At 42.1% G+C, this 21532-nt stretch overlaps 1 protein-coding gene across 35 annotated transcripts in view; it reads right to left on the minus strand.

The window, feature by feature from the left end:
- NCALD (neurocalcin delta) overlaps positions 1 to 21532 on the minus strand; it is a 438037-nt gene that overhangs the window by 11809 nt on the left and 404696 nt on the right. For all 35 annotated transcript variants that reach the window (XM_055348177.2, XM_055348179.2, XM_031013796.3 and 32 more), the window contains one exon: positions 20362 to 20758. In XM_055348177.2, the coding sequence (XP_055204152.1) occupies positions 20362 to 20739 (378 nt within the window). In that variant the 5' untranslated portion in view covers positions 20740 to 20758. The remainder of the gene's footprint in view (positions 1 to 20361; positions 20759 to 21532) is intronic.

The following is a 21532-nucleotide window of genomic DNA, read 5'->3' on the forward strand; positions in this document are numbered from 1 at the left end:
ACCAAAACAGACATATAGACAAATGGAAAAGAACAGAGACCTCAGAAATAACACCACACATCTACAACCATCTGATCTTTGACAAACCTCACAAAACAAGTAATGGGGAAAGGATTCCCTATTTAATAAATGGTGCTGGAAAACTGGCTAGCTATATGCAGAAAACTGAAACTGCACCCCTTCCTTACACCTTATACAAAAATTAACTCAAGATAGATTAAAGACTTAACTGTAAACCCCAAAACCATAAAAACCCTAGAAGAAAACCTAGGCAATACCATTCAGGACACAGGCATGGGCAAAGACTTTATGATGAAAACGCCAAAAGCAAAAAAAGCCAAAACTGACAAACTGGACCTAATTAAACCAAAGAGCTTCTGCACAGCAAAAGAAACTATCATCAGAGTGAACAGGCAACCTACAGAATGGGAGAAAATTTTTTTCAATCTACCCATCTGACAAAGGTCTAATATCCAGAATCTACAAGGAACTTAAACAACTTTACAAGAAAAAAAAAAACCATCAAAAAGTGGGCAAAGGATATGAACAGACACTTCTCAAGAGAAGACATTTATGCAGCCTACAAACATATGAAAAAGCATATGATCATTAGAGAAATGCAAATCAAAACCACAATGAGATACTACCTCATGCCAGTCACAATGGTGATTATTAAAAAGTCAAGAAACAATAGATGCTGGTGAGGCTGTGGAGAAATAGGAATGCTTTTACACTGTTGGTGGGAACATAAATTAGTTCGACCATTGTGGAAGACAGTGTGGTGATTCCTCAAGGATCTAGAACCAGAAATACCATTTGACCCAGCAATCCCATTACTGGGTATATACCCAAAGGAATGTAAATCATTTCTACTATAAAGACACATGCACATGTATGTTTATTGCAGTACTATTTACAATAGCAAAGATATGTAATCAACCCAAATTCCCATCAATGATACGCTGGATAAAGAAAATATGGCACATATACACCATGGAATACTATGCAGCAAATGAGATCATGTCCTTTGCAGGGACATGGATGAAGCTGGAATCCATCATCTTCAGCAAACTAACACAGGAACAGAAAACCAAACACCACATATTCTCACTCATAAGTGGGAGCTGAACAATGAGAACACATGGACACAGGGAGGGAACAACACACACTGGGGCCAGTTGTGGGGTGGGGGTCAAGGGGAGGGAGAGCATTAGGACAAATATCTAATGCATGCAGGGCTTAAAACCTAGTTGATGGGTTGATAGGTGCAGCAAACCACCATGGCACATGTATACAAACCAACACGTTCTGCACATGTATCCAAGACCCTAAAGTAAAATTTTAAAAAAAGAAAACTAGTCATTTGTAAATTATTTAATAATTATGTATTGTCTACTATGAGCTAAGCAGTGGAGATACAATTGTCAACAAGACTGATATGCTCTCTATTATTATTTATTTATTTATTTATTTATTTATTTATTGAGACAAGGTCTCATTCTGTTGCCCAAGCTGGAGTGCAGTGATGCTATCATGGCTCACTGCAGCCTTGACCTCCTGGTCTCAGACAATCCTCCTGTCCCAGCCTCCTGAGTTGCTGGGACCAAAGGCATGCACCACCACGCCCAGTTAATTTTTTAAAAACTATTTGTAGAGATGGGGTTTCTCTATGTTGCCCAAGCTGGTCTTGAACTCCTGGGCTTCCTGCCTCAGTCTCCCAAAGTGCTGGAAATACAGGCATGAGCCACTGTGCCTGGCCGCTGTCTCTTATTTCATGTCTCACAATCTTCTAGCACAGGACTTGGGAGGTCTCATATGGGGCACCAAAAGCACCTTATTTTGCAATGATCCCCATTTAGATGGGTATAGTCATCCCAGTAATGCCTTGATAGCTGTTATGAAAGCCCTTGCCTAGGCTACCTCTGGGTCCCCTGGTGGCAAGTAAAACCCATTGGTCTGGAGCACTCTTTGGACCTTTCAGCCTCTAAGGTTGTGGCCCACGAAATTCTTCTTCTTGGGATTCTGATGAAAAATCAACTGTGTAATAATCTAGGGGTTATTCCCTTAACATCCTTGAAGAAATGAATGAAAGCTCAAGCAAGCACATGAATGTATGTGAAGCTCTCACACTCAACGGAAAGTCTTCCAGTCTTGCTATTCAGTATTAGGCTAAAGGAGTGGGGTTGGCACAGAGAAATGAGAATCAGTTAATATAACAAACAACTCCCACTACTTCCCCCACAAAATGAACGGCGTCCGAAGTCCCCGACGTGAACATATGTGCAAGCAGGGCTTCTGGAATGGGGTGGGAGGCACCACGTCTGAGTGTGTTGTGGGTTTGAGGAGGAAGTGGGGTCTTCTTTAAGAGGCTCACAGATGACACTTTGTGACACTCAGATCAGATGGGAATTAGTGGGTTATTTACAAAGCCAGGCCTATGCCAGGGGTGGTACAAGAACAGTGAGCAGAGAGCCGAGGTGACGAGTCCCAGTGGCCCCCAGAGTGAGTGGGTGACAGCCCTGCAGAGCCACAGTGGCAGGATTGTCTGTCCCTTTGCTCCCTTCCCACGGCATCAACAACCGAGAGCTGATTGTATCAGAACTTTAAAATCTGGGACTGCATAGCACAGAGGAGAAAAATACAACCCCAGACAGCTATCTGAGACAAATCATGTGTTTTACTAGCTTCAGTCCCCACCCCTTCTACATTTAATGGGATTAAACCGTGAAGAGACCACGCTACTTCCCTACTTTATTTTTAGCAATGTCAATGAGAGGTCTAGCAGGGTCATCCTGTTTTCAATTAAACTTGAAAAGTCCTTTTCTTGTCTCTGGGTAAATGCAGAGCTTTGGGACACCCAGGAGCCCAGCCCTGACTCTGCCCCAGCCAGGCCTGAGACAGCTCCCCAGTGTGACCAGAGCCCCTATCAGCTTCCTTGTGGTCTACATATGTATATATTTTTTTTAATTTTTCTCTTTGAAGGAACAACCTCTTGGGATGTTGGAAAGGGAGGACTCAGGTCTGGGAAGGGAGGACTCAGGTCTGCATTGATCAAGGTTGTGCAATTAACTGAGGGCAGGCAAAATTCCAAGAGTTAACACTCAACCTCTTTTCTGAAGGAAACCAGATATTTCATCACAAAATGTAGGGTGTTCTAACAGGAAACCAGACACCCACGTCTCTCTGACAGCAGACTACGGACAACAGAAGTTTGTTTGGCAGCACCTGGTTGTCCTTAGACTTTCTCACCTTGCTTAGACTAAGCACCTTGCTTAGAAGGATATTACATATCAGGAAAGGAGAAGAATGAAAATATTTTCAGGAAATACTTTTAAAATAGAATGAACATCTATATATCTGGAATAGCATAAGTACTTTCTCATTTAGAGCTAGAAGAATCAATTAAATCAGTAATTGTCATATTTTTGTAGTATTCTTTCAAGGTGCTTTAAGCATTTTCACAGGCAGAGAGAGAGTGAGAGACAAGCAGGAGCCCCACGCCTTTTCAACCGAGCAGTTCCATGTAAGATTTCATGTAAGATTTTACTCAGAAAACGAAGCAAAACAAAACCATTTTTGCTGCTGAAAATGGAGTTTGAACCACTGAACCACTTTGTGTACTGGTCCCTTTGTGATAGTGTGATTTTTTTTTTTTTTTTTTTTTTTTTTTTTTTTTTTTTTTTTTTTGCTTTGAGACAGGGTCTCACTCTGTCTCCCAGGCTGGAATGCAGTGGCGTGATGATAGCTCACTGCAGCTTCGGACCTCCTGGGCTCAAACCATCCTCCCACCTCAGCCTCCCGAGTAGCTGTCTGAGACCACAGGCATGTGCCACCACACTGGGCTAATTTTTTTTTGTAGAGACAGAGTCTCACTATGTTGCCCAGGCTGGTCTGAAACTCCTGGGCTCAAGAGATCTTCCTTCCTCAGCCTCCCAAAGTGTGGAAATTACAGGTGTGAGCCACCGTGCCCAGCTAGATACTATGATTCTTAAATGGAATGAGAATGTCCAAGATCTGTACACTGTACTCTCTGCACACTAGGGGAGCTTACTATTTAGAATAACCCAGCACTATGCCCTTTTATAACTTGAAGACTTATGGGAAGTTAGATGTAGCCTTAACATGGGAAGAACTTTATGTTCTGTGGTGTGCAACGGCAGAAGAACAAGAGGCTGCTCCACAGAAGCGGCCTCATGGATATTGGAGATACAAAAACAAAGGCTGAACAATCACACATTGACGATGCTATAAAGGTGTCTCCCAGTGCGCTTTCCAAGAAATGTCGGCCTTCCAAGATGTGTTAAGATCAGAGAGATCCCATCATCAAAACAGTATTGGGAAACACTGCTTATTTTATCCCCTTCTCAAAACATCACAATGCACACGAACATATTAAAGATTCTGGTAATTCCTGCAGTAAGAGACGTGTTGAAATCTATTTAACCCAGGTTTTCTCAAACTGGTTTGACCAGAACCCTTTTGTTACAAAACATCTATGAACAGTTTATGAAAGTAGTGCCTCAAGAAAGTTCTATCTGTGCCAGGACTGACTGTTACTCTGACTCCCTCTTCATCTGGGCTGCGTTCTCTGTTCCTCTTTCCGCCCCCCGCCCCCCGCCACAAAACAAATATCCTAGAATGCTTCTTCATGAGATTTGTCTTCCCAGTGGTTTCTAAGTTTCTTCAAGACAGAGATATTGTCTTATGCATCTTTGTATGTTTTGGAGTCTAACACTTACTTTATTCAACAAACATTTGTGGACTTTATGAATAGCACAAAAATGGTGCTAAATCCCTTGGCATCAGCACAGCCCTGCCTTGAAGGAGCTCACAGGACAGGTGGCAGCAGGACAGGTCAACACAGAAAACATCAGCATGACATTAGAGAGTGTGGCTTCTGGCCAAGATGGAGTCACAGGGATTGAATTTATCCCCTCCCACCCGAAGCAGCAGCAACCACAAACCCAAAAAACAATGGACATGAAACAACAGTTTACCAGATGCTGGGAACTGGGCAACGAAGGACAGTGATCCCTGAGAAAATGAAAACATGAGAGCTAAGTCCTATGTTGGCCCCAGCTTAATGCCTTGAGAGGGTTTCCAAGCCACAGTGCCAGGAGCAGGGACCTATGTGATACCTGGTGGACTCACTGATGGGCAGATGGCGCTGAGAGTTTGGAGACACTAAAGTGGCTAGTGATCACTGGACAGAATAAAAGAGAAGAGAGAGTGGCACAGAGAGAACTCCAGAGAGCTGTGGCAGGTCTCCCTCAAGTATTCAGCAGTCAGTCTACACAAGACTGACTACACACAAGACAGTCTACACAAGTCCTGGGAAGAAACTACCCAGGACTGGGAAACAAGAACCAAGTGAAAGGATTAGAGGAAAGACTGCCTGGCCCTCCCACAAGGTCAAGAACCGTGCCTGTTTCCATCAGCCAGAGGGAGAGCCTCATGATTCGTGGGGCACTGGCTAGTCAGAAAGGTCTGGCCTCAGTAGTGGGAATAATCAGTCCTAGCTGAGTGCTGCTCTTGTGTCAGCTAATGAATCTGAAAAGCAAGACCTGGAAAGTTCAAACTGTTTCCAAGTCATTTAACTGTGTCTCGGAAGAAAGTTTAAGAACATTTATAGAGCTATAAAAATATCCAGCACTCAACATGGTAAAATCCTGTTGAAGAGATCATAAAGTAATTATATCTTGTAGTGGAGTTGTTCATGATTACAAAACGGCAATCTACTTGAAATTAACAACAACAAAAAAGAAAGCATTATTATGATGGAGATCAACAACAGAGTTAAATGCATAGGACTGGGGTGTGGGGGGCAGAGGAGACACCTCCAGTGAGTGAGAGGGCAATGTGGTAAGAGTGTACTCTAGGATACCGCATGAGAAAAGGCTGTGGGATGTGAGAGGCCGCGGTGACTTCTGGTATCTGCCAGCTGACACGTAACTGAGGCATGGAGAATTCAAAGATCACAAATGCGAGATGAGTCTTGAGAGAGATGGGGACCCAGTCACAAAGGCTGTTGTATGCCTCGTTAAGAAATTTAGACATCATTTAAAGTGAATGGGGGCTGGGCGCGGTGGTTCATGCCTGTAATCCCAGCACTTTGGGAGGCTGAGGCAGGCGGGATCAGCTGAGGTCAGGAATTCAAGACCAGTCTGGCCAACATGGTGAAACCCCATGTCTACTAAACATAAACAAAAATTAGCCGGGCATGGTAGCGGGCACCTGTAATCCCAGCTACTCGGGAGGCTGAGGCAGAAGAATAGCTTGAACCAGGAGGCAGAGGTTGCAGTAAGCCGAGATCGCGCCATTGTTTTCCAGCCTAGGCGACAAGAGCAAAAACTCCGTGTCAAAAAAATAAAAAATAAAAAATAGGCCGGGCGCGGTGGCTCATGCCTGTAATCCCAGCACTTAGGGAGGCCGAGGTGGGCGGATCACAAGATTAGGAGTTCGAGACGACCAGCCTGGCCAACATGATGAAACCCCATCTCAACTAAAAATACAAAAATTAGCTGGGCATGGTGGTGCGCACCTGTAATCCCAGCTACTCAGGAGGCTGAGGCAGGAGAATCGCTGGAACTCAGGAGGCAGAGGTTGCAGTAAGCTGAGTGCAGTGAGCACTCCAGCCTGGGCAGCAGAGCGAGACTTCATCTCAAAATAAATAAATAAATAAAATTAAAATAAAATTAAAAAATAAAAATAAATAAAGTGAATGAGGAGATACTCAAAGATTTTAGGCAGGAGAGAAACATGGTTAACATGATCATATTAGGTCTTGAAAGATCACTCTGGCATCAGTGGGGAAAACCGAATTGGGGAAGGACCTGATGGGAGGCAGGAAGAGCTGTTAGAAACATGTTGTGAAGATCGTATTTTCCAAAAACGGCCAGAACAGGCTTTCTAATCCCACACAATCCTCCAGAACCTTGCCACTGCCTTTCTCGAGGTAAACTCTAGGTCCCCTCCCCTTAAGCCTGGAGGTCTTGGTGAGCCATAGAGACCTCTGTGACTGCCTGGAGTAGGGGTGGACAGGAGAAGTGATGCTCTGTGACCTCCAAAGTCAGATCATAAAAGGAGATACAGCTCTGCCTGGTTCTCTTTCTTGGGACCTGCAGTTTTTAAGCCCTGAGCTGCCATGTGAGGAGTCTGGCCACCCCAAAGCCACCATGGAGGAGAGAGACTACACAGAGGCACAGAGGGAGGTCCCAGGTCCAAGAAGCCTCAGCTGCTCCAGCTCCCAGGCAATTTCGAGCCACCCCAGCTGATGCTGCATGGAACAGAAATGAGATCCCACTGTTCTGCCCAAGTATCAGATTCATGGGCTAAATAAATGATTGTTGTTTTAAGTCAGTAACTTTTGTGTTGGTTTCAATATGCAGAATAGATAACTGGGGAAAAGTTATAATAATATAGGTTAGAAATGTGAAGCCTGAAACACAGTAACTCCAGAATGTCTGTTTAGGAGAGTAAAGGACTCTTTGGAGGGAGTCATCTGAAACTGCCTTTTGCAGAGCACTTCACATAAGATTGGAAAACTATTAATTGCTCATATCTAAAAGTGAAGAGTACCACCACTGACTTGAAATGAGACAGTGGCAGAAGGAATGCACAAGAATGAAAAGGTTAAAAAATACCAAAGAGGCAAATTTAATAGCTCTGGTGACTGTCTAAATATGGAGATAGATGGTGGAGGAGTGCCAAAGATGTCTCTGACTTGATTAGAGGATAGATAGTAAGACTATTTAAAAAAAAAAAAAAAAAAGGGAGTGGTGGGGAGGTTTGGGCAATGATGAATTTGTTTTCGGAATATTGACTTTGTACCAGTGCAACATCTTAATAGAGAGGTCCATTAAGAGTTGGACACAGTGGAAATGAAGATCTGGAAGCAATTTGTTTCTTCATCCATAAAATTGGGCTAATATGGTTGTCGTGAGGATTAAATGAGATAGTGCCTTTGTACTAGGTTGAACAATGTCCTGCAAAAATCCATGTCTATCTGAAACCTGTGAATGTGACCTTGTTTGGAAATAGGGTCTTTGCAGATGCAATCAAGTTAACATGAGATCATCATGAATTTGAGTGCTCCTTAATCCAACAACTGGTGTCTTTATAAGAAGAGGGAAAATTGGACACAGACACACAGGGATAACACCCTATGATGACGGAAGCAGAGAATACAGTGATGCAGCTACAAACCAGGGAATGTCAAGGATTGCCAATAAGCACGAGAAGCTAGGAAACACTCATTCATGTTTGCCAGATACCATACTTGATTTGACTTAAACTCTTAAGCCATAGTGTGATTTGCAATAAGATTAATCCCCTGATAAGAAAGGGACAAACCCAAAACATCCGATAAGCAAGCACTAAAGTCAGTTCTTGGAGGAAGTCACTAGCCTAAGCAATTGCATTGAAGAGTTTCTTCCAGGAAAGAAATCTAAGTTGCATTCCAGAGCCACATCTGTGGTCCATGCTCATAATTGAGAATTACTCAGGGTTTGGAGCTGAATTCCCAGGGGGTAATATAAGATGAACTAGAAACTCTTCCCCTGCCCCCTCCTTTTTTCCCCCAGAATCAGAAGAGCACAGTGTTTCAGGTCTCCAAGGACCATATTAAAAGTGACAGAGTGTCTATTTAGAACAGTCTTTGGAGGAAAAAATGCAAATGGTACTCAGAATGTGCTTCTAAAAAGAATATAAGGAAGTCTCTCTGCCCCTTATTTTGATCCTCTGTGGCAGAACTACTAACAGTCTGGTTGTCTGAATTGGTCAGGTGGGCACTCTGGAAATGAGTGTGGATTAGTCTGTGTGTTCATCTGGTGCCCGAGGAGGATAAGCTGTTTTTGCATGGCTACCCCCATCCCCATAGCTCCCCATCCTCATCTGGCTGCTGTGTAGATATGTATGCCTTATTCATCACAGGGGTGAATCAGAAAATTTTTTCCCCATACTGCTAAAAGTAGCAAAACCAAACTTTCCTGTTGTGGGTTGCCAGTATATTTCCAAATGCCTTCCTTCAGGTTTCACTCATTTAAAAGGTGTGAAATGTATACTGGGGTGTTTTTAAGTTCACCTTGCCTTCATCAGAAGATGTCAGTTAACCCTGAATCACAACTAGGAGAGAAAGTTTGACTCTAAAACAACAGATATGTAGCTGGGCATGGTAGCAGGTGCCTGTAATCCCAGCTTCTTGGGAGGCTGAGGCAGGAGAATCTCTTGAACCCAGGAGACAGAGGTTGCGGTGAGCTGTGATTGCACCACTGCACTCCAGCCTGGACGACAGAGCAAAACTCCATCTCAAAAAATGGTAATAAATAAATAAATAAATAATAAATAAATAAATAAAACAACAGGTATGTGGACTCCAAGATTTTTGAAACAATCATTATTCTAAGTAGTAAAAGTGCTGATTACAAATTATTCTAACCTCGTCTTTAAAGTCAGAGCCCTAAGGACTGCTAGGAGTAACGTGATGTCAGCCTTTGGATGCTTTTCGAAAGGCTCTAACTTGAACTTAAGAACAAACCCAGACAGACTGTCCCCCAAACAGTCCCAATGCATGATGTGTGACTGTGGGCTCAGATCAATAAGGTTTGGGGAATTCCTGGGGCCAAGTACATTCTTTCCTGGAAACATGATTATTTCTTTAATCTGAGTCCTGTGAACATCATAGCTCAGAAGTCTTAGCTTGTTCCCAGAGGGGCTGATCTCTGCTGGTAAAGACAGCAGGTAAAGAAGCTAGGGGTCCTAAAGTCAAGAATATCTCTTCTGTGATTTCCACCAATTGGAGATTTAGTGGGATACCTCCCCTTTCTTTGTGAACAAACATGTTATAACTAACAAAATTTAACTGAAAGCTTAATGGAAGATTCTATCCATTACTTTCTCCATTGAAGTGGAAGTGAACTCCCTTCATTTAGTAGGAAGACATCCTGTCCCAGCTCTGGAAATTGTGGCAATAATAATGGTAGCCAACAATTATTGAGTGATAGCCCATGCAGGCACTGTTCTAGGCACCTTGCTTGTAATGACTGATTTAACACTTACAATCATCCATGAGTTAGGTGTTTCGATTAGCTGCAATCCACAAATCCAGAAATCGATGCCAGAGATGTTCAGTAACTTGTACGAGGGCATGTAGGTACTAAGGGAGCAGAATCATGACTGGAAGCCAGGTACTCATCCTGGGGTCTCCACCCTTAATACATGGATCCCTCCACCCCTCAAGATCCCAGAGCACATCTAAGCACTCACAGGAGAATCAGTGACACCGCTGCATTTGTAAAAGGAGAAGTTGAGCTTGCTGCTCAAGAATAGAAAATTGTGACTCAAGGAGACGGGAAAGAAGGAAAAGGGAAATTTTAAAAAGGAAAGGCAATATCAATCTGCTTTGTCTGAGATGGCTACTCTTTTTAAAAATGAAGGGTGTCCAGGTTCTTGGCATCTTAAACAAAGAATTGGATAAAACACACAAACAAAGCAAAGAAGGAATGAAGGGACTTATTGAAAATGAAAGTACACTCCACAGTGTGGGAGTGGGCCTGCACATAGGGGCTCACAGGCCCCATTACAGAATTTTCAGGAGTTTAAATACCCGCTAGAGGATTCCACTGGTTACTTTAGGTATGCCCTACGTAAATGGAGAGGATGAAGTAAAGTTACAGTCATTTATGGCATACACCCTATGGAGAGGATATTTCCTGTTACAGCTGAAGTGTGAATTGGCCTTATGTTCCCTGCCTCCAGACTCTATTTTCCTGCCTCACCCTCACATGCCTATTCTTCCTTTGGTTCCTTCTTTATCTTTGCTTCAGGTACAGATGGTCTAATGTTGTCTAAGCCTATCATTTTCATTGAGTTGTAAGGATAAAGAATGCAGCGTGTATACATATAGTCAATGAGAATCCTGTAGTTAAAATTTGGCCTTTCAAGGGTCTTAGTTACTTTTGAGAACAGAAGGGAGGCAAATGTAATTCCATTTTCTTCCTACATTAGCTCCCTGGGAGTGCTGTGGTCCCATTGATGGATCCATAAGGTCAACATTCCCTCCACCCCTCAAGATGCCAGAACACATCTAAGCATTTATGGTAGAATCAGTGATGCCACTTGCTTGCTTGGTTGATCCCTTCCTCAGACACACAGCCTGTGCTGTGATGGGTGTGGGCATTCACACCTGTCTCCAGCAGGGCTGAGGGACAGGAACTATGTTGGGCAGGAAGAATTCTTCCTCTTGAGTGGTGGGTTGACCTCAGCCACCAATGGGAGGAGAGAATCTGCTGTAAGATGAGGAAAGGTCAGGGTTCTGATCTGGCCTAAGATTCCTGAGAGATGATTTTTAATGTGATAATAAAATATTGAGCCTAAATCATGTTCCTAAATTTGTCACTTATAAATAAACACATGAGGTTCCTGGGCAAGACGGCCAAATAGGAACAGCTCCAGTCTGCAGCTCCCAGCAAGACCAACGCAGAAGATGGGTGATTTCTGCATTTCCAGCTGAGGTACCCAGTTCATCTCACTGGGACTGGTTAGACAGTGAGTACAGCCCATGGAGGGTGAGCAGAAGCAGGGTGGGCTGTTGCCTCACCTAGGAAGTGCAAGGGGTTGGGGAACTCCCTCCCCTAGCCAAGGGAAGCCACGCTGTGAGGAATGGTGCACTCTGGCCCAGACAGTATGCTTTTTCATGGTCTTCACAACCCGCAGACTGGGAGATTCCTTCAGTTGCCTATGCCACCAGGGCCCTGGGTTTCAAGCACAAAACTGGAGGGCCATTTGGGCAGACAACAAGCTAGCTGCAGATGTTTTTTTTCGTACTCCAGTGGTGCCTGGAACACCAGCGAGGCAGAGCCATTCACTCCCCTGGAAAGGGGGCTGAAGCCAGGGAGCCAAGTGGTCTTGCTCAGTGGGTCCCACCCCTAAGAACCCCTGCAAGCTAAGATCCACTAGCTTGAAATTCTTGCTGCCAACACAGCAGTCTGATGTTGACCTGGGATGCTCCAGCTTGGTGCGGGGAGGGGTGTCTGCCATTACTGAGGCTTGACTAGGTGGTTTTCCCCCTCACAGTGTAAACAAAGCCACTGGGAGGTTTGGACCAGGCAGAGCCCACCGCAGCGCCACAAAGTCGCTGTAGCCAGATGCCTCTCTAGATTCTTCCTCTCTGGGCAGGGCATCTCTGAAAGAAAGGCAGCAGCCCCAGTCAGGGGCTTATAGATAAAACTCTCATCTCCCTGGGACAGAGCACCTGGGGGAAGGAGCAGCTGTGGGTGCAGCTTCAGCAGACTTAAACATTCCTGCCTGACAGCTCTGAAGAGAGCAGCGATCTCCCAGCACAGTGCTCAAGCTCTGCTAAGGGACAGACTGCCTCCTCAAGTGGGTCCCTGACCCCCGAGCCTCCTGACTAGGAGATACCTCCCAGCAGGGGTCGACAGACACCTTATACAGGAGAGCTTTGGCTGGCACCTGGCCAGGTGCCCCTCTGGGATAAAACTTCCACAGGAAGGAGCAGGCAGCATTTTTTGCTATTCTGCAGCCTCTGTTGGTGATACCCAGGCAAACAGGATCTGGAGTGAACCCCCAGCAAACTCCAGCAGACCTGCAGAAGAGGGGCCTGCCTGCTAGAAGGAAAACCAACAAACAGAAAACAAAGCATCAACATCACCAAAAAGGACAACCACGCAAAAAACTCCAGCCGAAGGTCACCAACAGCAAAGACCAAAGGTAGGTAAATCCATGAAGATGAAGAAAAACCAGTGCAAAAGGCTGAAAATTCCAAAACCAAGAATGCCTCTTATCCTCCAATGGATCACAACCCCTCGCGGTCAAGGGAATAAAACTGGACGGAGAATGAGTTTGACAAATTGACAGAAGTAGGCTTCAAAAGGTGGGTAATAACAAACTCTTCCGAGCTAAAGGAGCATGTTCTAACCCAATGCAAGGAAGCTAAGAACCTTGATAAAAAGTTAGAGGAGTTGCTAACTAGAATAACCAGTTTAGAGAAGAATATAAATGACCTGATGGAGCTGAAAAAGACAGCACGAGAACTTTGTGAAGCATACACAAGTATCAATACCCAAATCGATCAAGCAGAAGAAAGGGTATCAGAGATTAAGGGTCAACTTAATGAAATAAGGCATGAAGACAAGATTAGAGAAAAAAGAATGAAAAGGAACGAGCAAAGCCTCCAAGAAATACGGGACTATGTGAAAAGACCAAACTTACGTTTGATTGGTGTACCTGAAAATGACAGAGAGAATGGAACCAAGTTGGTAACACACTTCAGAATATTATCCAGGAGAACGTCCCCAACCTAGCAAGACAGGCCAACATTCAAATTCAGGAAATACAGAGAACACCACAAAGATACTTCTCGAGAAGAGCAACCCCAAGGCACATAATCGTCAGATTCACCAAGGTTGAAATGAAGGAAAAAATGTTAAGGGCAGCCAGAAAGAAAGGCTGGGTTACCCACAAAGGAAGCCCATCAGACTAACAGTGGCTCTCTCTGCAGAAACCTTACAAGCCAGTGAGGGTCAATATTCAACATTTTTAAAGAAAAGAATTTTCAGCCCAGAATTTCATATCCAGCCAAACTAAGCTTCATAAGTGAAGGAGAAATAAAATCCTTTACAGACAAGCAAATGCTAAGGGATTTTGTCACCACCAGGCCTGCCGTACAAGAGTTCCCAAAGGAAGCACTAAATATGGAAAGGAAAAACTGGTACCAACCACTGCAAAAACAAACCAAAATGCAAAGACCATCAACACTATGAAGAAACTTCATCAACTAATGGGCAAAATAAACAGCTAGCATCATAATGACAGGATCAAATTCACATATAACAATAATAACCTTAAATTGTAAATAGGCTAAATGCCCCCAATTAAAAGGCACAGACTGGCAAATTGGATAAAGAGTCAAGACCCATCAGTGTGATGTATTCAGGAGACTCATCTCACATGCAAAGACACACATAGGCTCAAAATAAAGGGATGGAGGAAGATTTACCAAACAAATGGAAAGCAAAAAAAAAAAAAAAAAAACAAAAATAGCAGAGGTTGCAATCCTAATCTCTGATAAAACAGACTTTAAATCAACAAAGATCAAAAAAGACAAAGAAGGGCATTACATAATGGTAAAGGGATCAACGCAACAAGAAGAGCTAGCTATACTAAATATATAGGCACCCAATACAGGAGCACCCAGATTCATAAACCAAGTTCTTAGAGACCTACAAAGAGACTTAGACTCCCACACAATAATAGTGGGAGACTTTAACACTCCACTGTCAGTATTAAACAGATCAACAAGACAGAAAATTAACCAGGATATTCAGGACTTGAACTCAGCTCTGGACCAAGCAGACCTAACAGACATCTACAGAACTCTACACCCCAAATCAACAGCATATACATTCTTCTCAGCACCACATCACACTTATTCTAAAATCAAACACATAATTGAAAGTAAAACTCCTCAGCAAATAAAAAAGAATGGAAATCATAACAAACAGTCTCTCAGACCATAATGCAATCAAATTAGAACTCAGGATTAAGAAACTCACACAAAACTGCACAAGTACGTGGAAACTGAACAAGCTGCTCCTGAATGACTAGTGGGTAAATAATGAAATTAGACAGAAATAAATAAGTCCTTTGAAACCAATGAAAACAAAGACACAATATATCAGAATCTCTGGGACACAGCTACAGCAGTGTTTAGAGGGAAATTTATAGCACTAAATGCCCACAGTAGAAAGTGGAAAATATCTAAAATTGACACCCTAACATCACAATGAAAAGAACTAGAGAAGGAAGAGCAAACAAATTCAAAAGCTAGCAGAAGACAAGAAATAACTAAGATCAGAGGAGAACTGAAGGAGATAGAGACACAAAAAAAAACATAAAAAAATCAAGGAATCAAGGAACTGTTTTTTTTGAAAAGATTAACAAAATAGATAGACCACTAGCCGGATTAATAAAGAAGAAAAGGGAGAAGAATCTAATTGACACAGTAAAAAATGATAAGGGGGATATCCTCACTGATCCTACAGAAATACAAACTACCATCGGAGAATACCATAAACACCTCTACACAAATAAACTAAAAAATCAAGAAGAAATGGATAAATTCCTGGACACATACACCCTCCCAAGACTAAACCAGGAAGAAGTTGAATCCCTGAATAGACGAATAACACATTTTGAAATTGAGGCAGTAATTAATAGCCTACCAACAAAAAAAAGCCCAGGACCAGATGGATTCACAGCCGAATTCTACCAGAGGTACAAAGAGGATCTTGCACCATTCCTTCTGAAACTATTCCAAACAATAGAAAAAGAGAGACTCCGAAAAGGCCTTCAATAAAATTCAAAATCCCTTCATGCTAAAAACACTCAGTAAACTAGGTATTGATGGACCATACCTTAAAATAATAAGAGCTATTTATGACAAATCCACAGCCAATATCACACTGAATGGGCAAAAGCTAGAAGCATTCCCTTTGAAAATTGGCACAAGACAAGGATGCCCTCTCTCACCATTCCTATTCAACATAGTATTGGAAGTTCTGGCCAGGGCAATCAGGAAAGAGAAAGAAATAAAGTGTATTCAAATAAGAAGAGAGGAAGTCAAATTTTCTCTGTTTGCAGATGACATGATTCTATATTTAGAAAACCCCATCATCTCAGCCCCAAAAGTCCTTAAGCTGATAAGCAACTTCAGCAAAGTCTCAGGATACAAAATCAATGTGCAAAAATCACAAGCTTTCCTATACACCAATAATACACAAACAGAGAGCCAAATCATGAGCAAACTCCCACTCACAATTGCTACAAAGAGAATAAAATACCTAGGAATACAACTTAGAAGGGACGTGAAGGACCTCTTCAAGGAGAACTACAAACCACTGCTCAAGGAAATAAGAGAGGACATAAACAAATGGAGAAACATTCCATGCTCATGGTAGGAAAAATCAATATCATGAAAACGGCCATATTGTCCAAAGTAATTTACAGATTCAATGCTCTTCACATCAAGCTACCATTGACTTTCTTCACAGAATTAGAAAAAAGTACTTTAAATTTCATATGAAACCAAAAAAGAGCCTGTATAGCCAAGACAATTCTAAGCAATAAGAACAAAGCTGGAGGCATCATGCTACCTGACTTCAAACTATACTACAAGGCTACAGTAACCAAAACGGCATGGTACTAGTACCAAAACAGCATGGTACTGGTACCAAAAAAGATATATAGACCAATGGAACAGAACAGAGGCCTCAAAAATAACACCACACATCTACAACCATCTGATCTTTGACAAACCTCACAAAAACAAGAAATGGGGAAAGGATTCCCTATTTAATAAATGGTGTTAGGAAAACTGGCTAGCCATATGCAGAAAACTGAAACTGGACCCCTTTCTTACACCTTATACAAAAATTAACTCCAGATGGATTAAAGATTTAAACGTAAAACCTAAAACCATAAAAACCCTAGAAGAAAACCTAGGCAATACCATTCAGGACATAGGCATGGGCAAAGACTTCATGACTAAAACACCAAAAGCAATGGTAACAAAAGCCAACGCTGACAAATGGGGCCTAATTAAACTAAAGAGCTTCTGCACAGCAAAAGAAACTATCATCAGAGTGAACAGGCAACCTATAGAATGGGAGAAAAATTTTGCAATCTATCCATCTGACAAAGGGCTAATATCCAGAATCTACAAGAAACTTAAACAAATTTACAAGAAAAAAACAACCCCATCAAAAACTGGGCAAAGGATATGAACAGACACTTCTCAAAAGAAGACATTTATGTGGAAAAACAAACATATGAAAAAAAAGCTCATCATCACTGGTCATTAGAGAAATGCAAAGCAAAACCACAATGAGATTTAGAATGGTGATCACTAAAAAGTCAGGAAACAACAGATTCTGGAGAGGATGCGGAAAAATAGGAATCCTTTTACACTGTTGGTGGGAACATAAATTAGTTTAACCATTGTGGAACACAGTGTGGCGATTCCTCAAGGATCTAGAACTAGAAGTACCATTTGACCCAGCAATCCCATTACTGGGTATATACCCAAAGGATTATAAATCATTCTGCTGTAAAGGCGCATGCACATATATGTTTACTGCAGCAATATTCACAATAGCAAAGACTTGGAACCATCCCAAATGCCCATCAATGTTAGACTGGATAAAGAAAATGTAGCACATATACACCATAGAATACTATGTAGCCACAAAAAAGAATAAATTCATGTCCTTTGCTGGGACATGGATGAAGCTGGATACCATCATTCTCAGCAAACTAACACAGGAACAGAAAACCAAACAGCGCATGTTCTCACTCATAGGTGGGAGTTGAACAATGAGAATATACGGGCACAGGGAGGGAAGCAACACACACCGGGGCCTGTTGGGGGGTGGTGGGCAAGGGGAGGGATAGCATTAGGAGAAATACCTAATGTAAATGACGGGTTGATGGGTGCAGCAAAACACCATGGCACATGTATACCTATGTAACAAACCTGCACGTTCTGCACATGTATTTCAGAACTTCAAGTATAATTTTTAAAAAAGAAAAAAGTATAAAAAAATAAACACATGAATGTAAAAATGTTCATTTGAGGTCCTAAAAATAAATCTGCATATGGTTTTGCTTATTCACCCAGATGTTGATCCAGCACAAAAATATTTTCTTTAAAAAGGAACACAACTGCATTTTGGCATATGTGGTAGACTAAATGATGGCCCCCAAAGATGTCCACATCCAAATCCCTGAAACCTGTGAATACGTTAACTTGCACAGGAAGACAAACTTTGCAGATGTGATTACATTAAGAATATTGAGATGGAAGGAAAAATTCCCCCAAATTATTCACATGGTCCCAGTGTAATCACAGGATCTTTTTAAGTGGAAGAGAAAAGCAGAGTAAAATACACAGAGGATGGCAGCCTGAGAAGGACTCAATCTGCTGTTGCTGCCTTTGAAGATGGATGAAGAGGGCCATCGGCCAAGGAACTCAGGAAGCTTCTAGAATCGGGGAAAGGCAGGAGAAAGGATTCTCCCCAACAGCCTCCAGAAGGAACACACCCCTGAGGAAACCTTAATTTTAGCCCAATGAAACTGATTTCAGACTTCTGACCTCAAGAACTATAGGATAATAAATTGTATTTTTAAGCTACTGGCTTTCTGAAACATTGTTATAGCCACCAGAGGGGAACTAATTTGGTATGATTCAGAGCTACACAGAATCCACAGTAGTCCCATAAATTTTAGAGTTTTTTCCTACCAATGTTATGAAATACAAAACAATTTCAGCTTGTCACTACAAACAATATTCTGTGGATACTAAAGCTAAACCACAGGAAGCGATGTCAGGGAAGAGCAACTAGAAAATTTATGACTTGGAGTCCTATACCCCATTCATTGTCAAGCTTAATTAATTATAAACTTGTTTTCACCCCAGTCTTCACCCTGACCAGTTACTGGTGTTTGTAGGTAAACAATCATAAATTTGTATTTTTCATTAAATTGCTTGAATTTCTGAGTCGTGGATGGACGGGATTCAGCTAAGAATTTATGTATCAACACTTGTTATCAAGTTACAGGTGTTACTCATATTAACAAATAGAACTTTAATTTGTTGATGGTTCTCCTGGTCCACAGCTTGCCCCCAACTCATCACTTTCTAAGAGATATTTAGAAAGGCACAAAACAGAAACTTGACAGTGACTGCTGTGAAGCAAAGGAGCATTTTCCTGAGTGCTGCAGACCAGCTACAACAAAGAAAAGACGGCCAGACAAAGGCACAAAGCTTCCTGCGGCAGTGACAAGGCTTGAGGAGTGTGGGTTTTCAAAAAGGGAGGGAAAAAACAACAACAACAAAAAATAGAATGGGAAGCTCTGTGAGATCCTACAGTAAATTCCAGTTTATCCAGAATAATTGAAAGCAGGGAGATTAGCATAAGAATGTGGCAGAATACATGAATTGTCAGTTTGCAAAGTAGCAGAACAGAATAACATAGCCCTTAATATGAAAATGGTTCTAAGTTTCATTTAATCTCTTTGATGATTTGGAAGTCACCTCAGGGTGCTACAATATTTCCTTTCTGTGATCATGAATATTAATCATCAGGACTTAGCACTCTAGGAAACAGTTTAAGAAATTCAAGCTTTCCTTTGCAGTCTTCTTAAGAGCCATGAGTGTCTGAGCATTTTGTAAGGAATGGGTGTCCTTACAATTATAGCCTGGAAACACTGTGGGCCTGTGAATGGACCGGGGTGCTTTACAGTGAAGAAAATGCCTCTGGGAGGCTGAGGCACCTTCCTTTTATTTATTTCATTTCATTTATTTATTTTTCCAAAGGACATTGCCCCAAAGCACCTTCCTTTTAATGATCACTTTTTACATTCCTTAGCAAATGCAGTGGAGTGAAGTCAACAGGGGCTGGGTGGGGGTCAATTCATACCTTCTGCATATTCTCTGCAATTCTCTCTGTCTCTTTCACAAACTGGATTCCACAGAAAAGGGACAGTGTCCATTTTCCACCCTATACTATTTGTTCAGGGCTGAGTTCTTAGCAGGGAGTGTTGATTTCATCAGCCCACGAGGACTAAATCTTCCTCCCTGCCTCAGCGTCTGCATCTTCATCAGTACTGATCACAAAACCATTGACCAACAGCAGCCAGGACCACTGGGCAAAAGTGTTGAGCAGGAGCTAACATGGTGCTGTAAACCAAAAAATAAAATTCTAAGGCTCCCCCAAGCATCTGAATGAACCTCTCCTCTCAGCCGAGGGCATTCTAAAGTTAACCTGAAAAACGTGCTCAGGCCATGATGGAAGGGGTGTTGGACATGCCTCATTATACCCTCCTTCCTCTTGGAATTCAGGAAAAGCCCACCAGCATTAACAGCAACACAGATCTTACATCTGATAAGAAACATTTCCAAGCTATTTTCTCTGATGCCTGCTACTTAGAGTCTTCATCTGTATGGTAAAACCTTGGTCTCCATAACCACTAATCATAATCTAAACATTCCTTTTTATTGATTGTAACTCTTACAACCAATTGCCAATCAGAACATTTTTAAATGCACCTATGACCTGGGAGTCCCACTAGTCTAGTTTTTCAAGAGATGCCGACCAGTGTGGATTTTTATGTGCAGTCTCCCCATACTGTAATGCAGTTTAAACTGTTCAAACATGCAGGGTGGGCCAAATGAAGTGTCCTGGTGACTCACCAGTTTGCAACCTCTGCACCGTGCTATACTGTGCACCTTCCAATTCTTACTTGAGATACATGCCCTTCTTTTTTTAAAGGGCTCAGTCTACATACCTGCACGATCTCTAGCATCTCTGCCTTGCTGATATAGCCATTTCCGTCCAGGTCGTACATGCTGAAGGCCCATTTCAGCTTCTGCTCCAGCTTCCCCCTCGAAGTTACACTCAGGGCGATGATGAATTCTCTAAAGTCTATTGTCCCATCTCCATTTGCATCGAAGGTGCGGAAGACATGCTCTGCAAATTTGGAAGCATCCCCATAAGGGAAAAAGTTCCCATATATTTTCTTAAACTCTTCCATTGACAAATGTCCACTGGGGCAGTCTCTCAAGAAGCCTTTATACCATTCCTGGATCTCATGCTCTGTAAAGTCTGTGCTTTCCAGCAAGTCCTGCATGACCTCCGGGCGCAGCTTGCTGTTCTGTTTCCCCATCCTGGCGGCAAGAATTCAGCTGCAGATAGAAAAGAAAACATATATAATTTGTAGAGCTGCTCTTTAGGGCTGCATTTTATAATTTGTAATTGTTCCTTTGGGAAGAAGAAAAAACAAACAAATAAACTCTATACGAGTCCAGTAACACTGTCTAGGTTTTGCAACACACTGGTCAGCCAAACAAAATAATAGAAAGATAGGCCAGTAGAGGATGCAGAGCAGAATTATCACTGACCAGAAAATGAATACTTCTTTTATACAGAGCCATCCTGAAAGCAAAAGATTCAGAGAGAGGGTGAGGTAGAGGGAAATGAGGGCAGGGAGAGAGGGAGAATTAATTGCTTACTTAATTTTGACATCAATTTGCCAGAGGTTGAGCTTAAATTTAAGAAGGCTGGGGTTCTGATAGCTAATCCAAGTATTAGCAGGGAAAATTAAAGGAAAGGAGGAAGAGAGAGACCAAGGGAAAGAATTTAGCAGGTTTTATTGCTAGAATATTTCCAAGTAAAATGCTGCTTGGATACCTTCTGAATATTATAAACACAGACATAAAGACAGAAACTGGAAGCAAACCTAATACCACCAAACTCCAACATGCTAGTTCAGGGATTTAAATGCATGGAATAAATCACTGACAATGTTGGCTTTTGATAGTAAAGATGATGCTTCATAAAGTTATGTCTTATGATTTTGGCTTATAAAATAGGTCAAATGTTTCTCTTTAAAATACAAATAACTTTGCATTTTCTTATCATAGCAGTAGCACATAGTTATAGTAACATAGTAAAAGAGT

Source organism: Gorilla gorilla, chromosome 7, assembly GCF_029281585.2.
Source record: "Gorilla gorilla gorilla isolate KB3781 chromosome 7, NHGRI_mGorGor1-v2.1_pri, whole genome shotgun sequence".
Lineage (NCBI taxonomy): Eukaryota > Metazoa > Chordata > Mammalia > Primates > Hominidae > Gorilla > Gorilla gorilla.